An 8,315-nucleotide genomic window follows, 5' to 3' on the forward strand; every position below is an offset into this window, starting at 1 on the left:
GGATCTCATCTGAAAAGACTAGTAGAAGGTTTATTATTTGAGATCTTTGGTCCTACTTAAACACCCGTCTGTCCCATGTACACTTGATGTAGGACTAAATACATGCGAGCATGTATCTTCACAAAATATACAAAAATTATTAATGTTTATATAATTCATTTGTTTAAAATTAATAGTCGAGCCTACAAAAATAAATAATTTCAATACATTTTCATTTTCCAAAACCCTCAAAACAAGGACCAGGCTTAAACCAAAATAAAGCTCAGGAATCCTAATTTGTCTAAAATTTAAATCAGTAGGTAACAGAGCAGATAATCACATTTCATCTAACACAGATATACTATCAGAACAAAACGTGATTGCACAGGTAATATTACTGTTCATTACATTTATGTTTTATTCATGTAGATAATTTAAAATCATTTGAATTAACAAAAAATATACTGAGTCAACATTTCTGTAGGCATTCTTTTATTCAAATAAAACTGACTATAATGCTCGGTAAACTTATATTCTCAGAAGATGCTAAATTTAATGAAACGTCAATTGTATAAAAAATGGACATTATCAAAGACTTACCATGTATTACAAGGAAAAATCAACAAAAACTTATACTTTAACCAATGCAGCATACAAATACATTATGTGTGATTGTCCTTTGGCGAGAGATCAGAAACTGGCGAGGATGCAAAGCTCCCAGCTCTCTCTTTAGACTCAATCAGCATCAGTACAACTTGCCGCATTGGTGGTCTATCAAATGGTGACATTCTTGTACACAACAAAGCAATTTTCAGAACTGTGATCATGTGATCGACAGCAATCTTGTCTTCTAGATTCAATTTACCATCAAGTATTCCAGGAGTCAAAGAATTGTTCTTAATGTAATTCCAAACCCATGTTACAAGGTCACCACCTTGGTCTAATGGCTGAACAGGTGCTCTTCCAGTCAGCAACTCCAATAGGACAACTCCATAACTATAAATATCACATTTTTCTGTGACCTTCATTGTATAAGCATATTCTGAAAAAAAAAAAGTTTTTGACTATGTGAGGGACATAGACATGATAATGATAAAGCAAATTTGATTTATCAAAGAGATATTGACTATGTGTCATATTCCCTACAAAGAACACAGAAGTACAGCAGCAGCGGCGGCGGCAGCAGCAGCAGCAACAACAACCAGAACAAAACAACCACAAAAATAATACAGTGAATGCTGTTTATAGAACAGCAAGCAAGATGAAGCACGAGAGAGTAGAACAGTATCAACATACGCAATCACATGCAAACGATTACGGCAGTTAGTCCTGGCTGTTAAAGTTGAGCAAGATTTATCAAATTCCATTTTGAAGAACAGAAAGCACAGATAAAAAATCCATGCGTAGCTGGATGCTGATTTTTAAAATGGAAAATAAAAAATAACAGAACATTCACTTGGAATTAATCAACAGTATCAGAAATAATAATGATCATCAACATGATGAAGAAGGCAAAAAGGATGCTTTTTCTTCATGATTGTTTCTTGTCCAAATAACCTAAATCTTTGAAGAATCGGTTTATCATAAGGCCAACATATATATTTTATTAGAGTAAATTTGAAAAGGAATATCTTTATAAATTCTTCCAAAAGATAAAAGGCAAAATTTAAATAAAATTCCTACCAAAGTAAGAAATTATGATTGTATTAATTTGAGGATTCCTGGATATTATACCAAAGTACTGAAGTACTATAACAAAAGCATTTTCTTTCTCCATCCAAAAAAAAAAAAAAAATTGGAATGGCTTAGAAGAAATAAATATAGTAAGCAAGTTCTTAGATAAATGGGCTTTGAAATTTAAAGTCAGTTGGGATGGGAAGGCATAAGGATACTGGATAAATGATTTGATGGTGACTGACACACTTTCACAAAATATAGACTTATAATGTTAAATGAAGTAAAAATGATGCAAGTCAATGAACCAGAGCTTCTGCAAGACACTAACTCACAACAACCATGAAGAAGACCTGCTTTCAGTTCAGCATTAGCAGGTCCGCTAACAGATATGCTGCCTTCACTATAGTAGCATATTCAGTAGAAATTGGAGAAAAGGCTAATGCAACCTTCACCATAGGCAGTATAGCAGCCATTTACTCAGAAAATGACATGGGATAATGAAAGAAAATATCCATGCAAAACAGGAAAGAAAATGACAGGTATATCATGAGAAGTGCCAAAAGGAGGACTCACCAGGTGCTATGTACCCATAAGATCCAGCAACTGCAGACATTGATTTTGAGTATGGCATGTCAATTAACTTTGCCAATCCAAAATCCCCAACATGTGCTTCAAAATTTTCATCAAGTAGAATATTGTTAGACTTGATATCTCGGTGAATGATGTGGGGCTTACAATCATGGTGCAAGTATGAAAGCCCCTCAGCAGCTCCAAGGGCAATCATATAACGCGTATCCCAGTCAAGGCTGGAAGAAGATACCCCATGAAGCAGTTCACCCAGGCTGCCTCTTGACATGTACTCGTACAGAAGAAAATTGGAGCCCAGGTGATTGCAGAAACCATATAGCTTCACAATGTTTCGATGCCTTATCTTTCCAAGAGTCAAAATCTCTGCACGGAAGCTGTTGTCTGCATTGCTTCCCTCTCGATTTGATGCTAACTTCTTTACAGCAACAGTGTGTCCAGACTGCATGACTGCTCTGTATACCGTCCCACAAGCACCTCTTCCAATTATGAAACCCTCATCAAAATTATTTGTGGCAGCAACCAGGTCTTGGAATGTAAATCCTTCATTTGGGGAAATGTACATGCCTGATGCTGTAGAAGAAAGCTGCTTGTCTTGCAAAGGAGCGACAGTCTCAAGCGGTTTTCTCATAAAGTATACGATCACAGCAATAAGAACTAGTGAAATCCCTCCAACAGCAGCAGCAATTATAGCAATGATCTTCCCCAAGGGGGTATTTGTTGCTCTCAATGAAGATGGAGTTGATGAAGATAGAGACCCAACACACTCACCAAGAGGTCCACCACAAAGCTCTTTGTTTCCTAGAAAGCTGCTCAAGGGCATGTTTTGAAACAAAGAAATCGGAGGAAGTGGACCAGTGAGATTGTTGTACGAGACATTAAGACGAAGTAAACTAGATAAATTCACAAATGTGGCAGGGATTTCACCAGTTAAGTGATTATTATTGAGTAAAAGAAATTCCAACAAAGCAAGATTTCCAAGTTCTTGTGGTATATATCCAGAAAGATTGTTATAGCTGAGATTCATTGCAATTTGCAAGCTTGAAAGTCCCCCTAATTCCTCTGGTATTCCACCACTAAACTGATTACCACCCATCTGCAACTCTGTCAAATGAGAAAGCTGTCCTAAAATTGAGGGTATATTTCCAGATAGCCTGTTATCAGAAAGAAACAGCAATTCCAACTGCAGGAGGTTTCCAACTTCATTTGGTAATGTGCCCATAAAATGATTCTGGCTGATATCAAGTCTTTGGAGTTTTGTACAGTTGAAAATCAATATGGGTATTCTTCCTCCAAATCTGTTAGATGAAATGTTAAAGACAACCAGCCGTGATAGATTACCGATCCCTCCTGGCAACTCAGATGTAAAAAAGTTGTTGGGAATGTTAAACCGTTGCAAAGCTTTACAGTCCCCTATCTCTGGTGGAATGGGGCCACCGAACTTGTTTTGACCAAGCTCAATGGTACTGAGGTTTACGAGCTTGCACAGGTCAGAAGGGAAGCTCCCCGTGAGGTTGTTCCCACCTAAACGAAGCTGCACCAAGGATTTGCAATTTGTGATACCAGTTGGGATGTTTCCTGTCATCTTGTTTGACCCTAGGTTCAGCAATATAAGATTAGAATTTCTGCAAAGATGTCTTGGTATTTGCCCAGTGAGGTTGTTGTCTGAAAAATCGGCTACCCAAAGGGGACTATACACCCCAAGCCTCTGAGGAATGCTACCGGAAAGCATGTTATTAAAGAGTTGTAATTGGATCAACTCAGTCAGATACTGCAATCCATTAGGGATAGGACCAGTGAGGTTGTTGATTGAAAGATCAAGCCTAGTCAAATTCTTGAGTCCACACAGCTCAGTCGGGATAAACCCTGTCAGCTGGTTCTCAAAGAGATGGAGCAGGTGCAAGCCCTTTATGTTACCTAGCTCTGCTGGTATTCCTCCAGTCAACATATTCTCTGAGAAGTCTACTTCTGTTGCCAGAGTAAGATTCCCAATCTCCTTTGGGATTGTTCCATTCAATAAATTCGTGTACAGATATAACCACACTAAATTTTTCAGGTTCCCAATCTCCACAGGTATGTGGCCCACTAGATTATTCTGGTACAGTGCAAGAGTCTGAAGGCTTGAACAGTTTCCAAGCTCCTTGGGGATAACTCCAGACAGTTGATTGGCCCAAAGAATCAGATCAGTCAAATACCTCAGCTTCCCGAGTTCTTTAGGGATCTCACCGCCTAGCTGGTTTTGAGCAAGTCCAAGCATGTTCAAGTTCTGGCATTCACTTATCTCAACAGGTAAGCTTCCAGAGATCATATTCTGCCCCGCTCGAAAGATGGCCAGGTTCTTGAGTTTGCCAATGGAATGAGGCAATGGACCCGTTAAGTTATTGGTATACAACACTAGTTCTGTGAGCGAGGAGAGATTTCCAATCTCCTCAGGAAGGGAACCAGAAAGCTTGTTATTACATAAATTGCAGGTAACCAAGGAAGAGAGATTACCCAATTCTGGAGGGATTTTGCCTTCAAAGTTATTGTTGTTCATGTTTAGAATCTCCAACTTTGAGCAATTTCCTATCTCCGCAGGGATTCTTCCTGAGAACCCATTGAAGGAGAGGTCAAGATATGTTAGGTGCACTAAGCCACCAATGCTTGGAGAGATGGTTCCGGATAGATTCATGGAGTTCAGATCAAGAGAGGAAACCACAGGATCATAGCCAAATGTGCAATTCACACCCTTCCATCCACAAGGCGTTTGATCTTTAGGGTTCCAACTATCAAGGTGGTGGAAGTCATCCATCATTTGACTCTTAACTTCCAAAAGGTACTGGCCTTCCATGTTTAGCCCTTGGGAACTACATGATGATAGAAAGACTACCAGCAATACAAAATCAATAGCCGCGAAAGAAAAATCCCTTTCAGATTTTGAAAACTCCGGCATTTTAATGATCAGAAGTACTGATATCAAGATCTAGTTGAACTCATCTTCTACTGAAATTTTCATATAACAGAAGCCTCAGATGCCTAATTTCAATCATCAAAGAAAGAATCCATCATCCCCTGTCACCTTCTGCACTACAGTAATTCTTGAGCATACTCATTTCCTGAATTGAGTTCAATAAATATACAACAAAGAAAAAGAGAACAACAGAGTTTGCTTAACATATGAAGGGGATAAAAGGAACTAGAACAATGATTTAGGAATCAAAAATAAGAGAAAATTTCAGAAACTTTAAGGAATTCAGAGCATTCACATACCTCAATATTCCAATGCTGAAGGCTCCAATAATTTAGCAACAAACGAGACAATCCCGATCTTTTTTTCTCTTTAAAAGACTGAACTTTCTGATTCCAAGAAAACTCACAAGCACAATAGTTTCTTTAGGCAAGTAGGGAAACCAGAAGTCCGCCGCCGCCACCTGCTCCAGCTCTCGAATTCAAAATTCTCACACCTAACGCTGAAAGAGCCTTCCGTCCAGCATCCAGCCTACCCTGGTTGTTGATATTCTTCTAGCAGGAAAACCGAACCCTAGAGAAGTCAAGAGCTGATTCGAGGATGTTAGAAAACCAGCTCCAAAGCCCACCCCCTGTCTTCCAAAAATCCGTCAAAACTTCACAAATATCTCCATTTTCACCACAAACTTATCACCTCCCACATCCACTCCACCAAGGAAGAAACTTTTCTAGTTGTCAACACACTCTCAGCATCAAAATCTCTCATTCTTACCCCTGGAACCCACCATTTTCCCAGAACCAATCACCCCCGGACCAAAACGTTTGAACCCAGCTCTCTTTCTTCGAATTTGCCCAAAATTCTCCAAGAAAACAACCCCCAGGTTCCCAAACCGTGGAAACAACTACTCAAGCCCGCCTTTTCCGATATAGATCCAAAAAAAAGCGAGCTTTCCGGATTCTTTTCTCCATAAAAAAGCCACCTTTTTATCTCCTCTTCTCCCCTTCTCCGACGCTCGTGCACCGAATCCACCTCGTTTTTACTCCTCTTTCTTTTGGCTAGATTTTCCGCCAACCCGACTGCATCAGCCCTCCTTTTGTCCTCATCCAACCCGCACCATCGATCCAAAAAACACAAATAGAAGAGAAGAGAGAAGAGCTCAGAGACCGAGAGAGAAGAGAGAACAAAACACACGGGAGATATAATGGCCGGCAAGCACGCTTTCGAGTTTCAACTTTCCACCTCTTTCCCCCTCTGTCCTCATCGAACGGACGGCCCCCACCTCTTACCTTTTGCCCACCATGCTCCATTTTACTTTATTTTTCTAAGATTTATTAGTTGTTATTATAATCATATTATCTCTAATTAAATAGCTAATGAGGTTGAGCTTAGGAGTGGCTTTTGGGCTTTGAACACAAATCGAGGTGATTTGGGACAGGCTGGAATAGAGTGTATTGATGTGTGTGCAAGTCTCAGAATGAGTTGGGTCAAGTCATTAGGTATATATCTTTGGGCACTCAAACCATTGCTTAGATTGGCAGTTTATCTTTAGTTATTTAGTGTTTTTTTTTTATCCTTGGGCATTTGGGTGTGCCTAACATTAGGGGGGAACCAGAGGTTTTCCACCCAATGCATTCTTTGGCTAGGTTGGTCTTCTTGGTGGACACTTCCTACTCTGCAGGATCTAGTCAAAAGATTGGTTAGCATATGAGTGGAGTCAACAAGCTTCATATTCAAGCTTCGCTCAAGAATAAAAGTTATTTTTTATTTCTTTGATAAGATTCTTCCATGATTTCTAGGGTAGAGTGGATATAAAATAATTTTAGTTCCGTACATATTGAAGGTTTTTTTGCCCCCTACTTTATACTTACAATGCCAATGCAAGTCCTTGTGGTCATAGGCATCTAGATCTGTTTGTAAATAGATACCTAAGTTTTAAGAAACAATCCCATTTTTGAGTTTCTATATGAGGACAAAATAGGCAACTATAGTGTGTATATAATTAAAACAAAGAGCATGTAAGTATATTCTTATTAATGAAAATTCTATCACCTTTCATATATCTAATCTTTATTATTCATTCACCAAGTCAAAGTACCATTTGCATCTAAATTTCTTCATTGCTAGTTATAATAACAAGTGTTTAGGCAGTCAATGGTGCGAAAAATAAATACAGCTTGAAATCGTTTACTTCTACTGTATAATAAATATAGATGTTATGAGAAATGTTCATTCCCATAAGAATAAGCATCATGAGGTGCCAATTAACTAAAACACCTATTTTGCTGCAAAGAAAAAAATATTATAAAAGTATTAGCCATGTTTCTTTTGTGGTATATTAAGATAGGTTTAAAGAAAAAAACCTGAGCTAAGAATACATCGAAAAATTCCCAAAAAATAAACATCAAAGAAAATAATAACCAAAGAATATCATTATTGATTGAATCTTCGTTCTCTTCGTTTTTCAATAAATCTTCTTGTTGGATGCATCTAGATAGTTAATCTATCATGAGAGCTTGTTGATGCATTAAATCCTCAAAACTCATTTGAGAATCAAGAATTGCTCTCTCTTATCAACAACGATTTCCATGAGCTGCCTATCAAAACTCGGGCACCTAAATATATCATCAATGCTTTAACTAGGAATTTTAATTATCTCATAAATGGGCCCACATTTTGTTTGTGATTATTGTTTTTATGCCATTTAGTTCCAAATTTGGTTGGCATCATTATGGTGCATTCAATGGTCAAACTTTCCAATTCAATTTTTCAAAATTCTACATATGATCTCCTTTTTTTAGGCTATCAAAACTCAAGCACCCAAGTACATCATCAATGCTTTAACAAGTAATTTTAATGATCTCATAAATGGGCCCATATTTTATTTGTGATTATTGTTTTTATACCATTTACCCATTGCTTGGATGGATCGTGAGAGGAAGGATGGATGGGATTGGAATGATAGATGATTTCTATCCACCGTTTAATTTAAAAAATTTAAAAAAAGATGGAAGGAGGCATTGTCTATTCGTCCTAGCCTACTAATTTGTATTTGGGAGGATCAAATAAGGATGGATGGAGTATGTGAGAGGTGAAAATCTGTATTGATAAAATTATCTTTTATTAATTT

At 37.9% G+C, this 8,315-nt stretch overlaps 1 protein-coding gene across 1 annotated transcript; it reads right to left on the minus strand.

The window, feature by feature from the left end:
• Positions 1–532: 532 nt before the first annotated feature.
• Positions 533–6,393, minus strand: LOC140852607 (uncharacterized). The gene is made up of 3 exons (XM_073246071.1): positions 5,491–6,393; positions 2,230–5,336; positions 533–1,021 (listed from the first exon to the last, which is right to left on the minus strand). The coding sequence occupies exons 2-3, from the start codon at positions 5,171–5,173 to the stop codon at positions 642–644; spliced, it is 3,324 nt and encodes a 1,107-aa protein (XP_073102172.1). The 5' UTR covers positions 5,174–5,336; positions 5,491–6,393; the 3' UTR covers positions 533–641.
• Between the last annotated feature and the right edge of the window lie 1,922 nt (positions 6,394–8,315).

This window comes from Elaeis guineensis, chromosome 11, assembly GCF_000442705.2.
Source record: "Elaeis guineensis isolate ETL-2024a chromosome 11, EG11, whole genome shotgun sequence".
NCBI classification, from domain to species: domain Eukaryota; kingdom Viridiplantae; phylum Streptophyta; class Magnoliopsida; order Arecales; family Arecaceae; genus Elaeis; species Elaeis guineensis.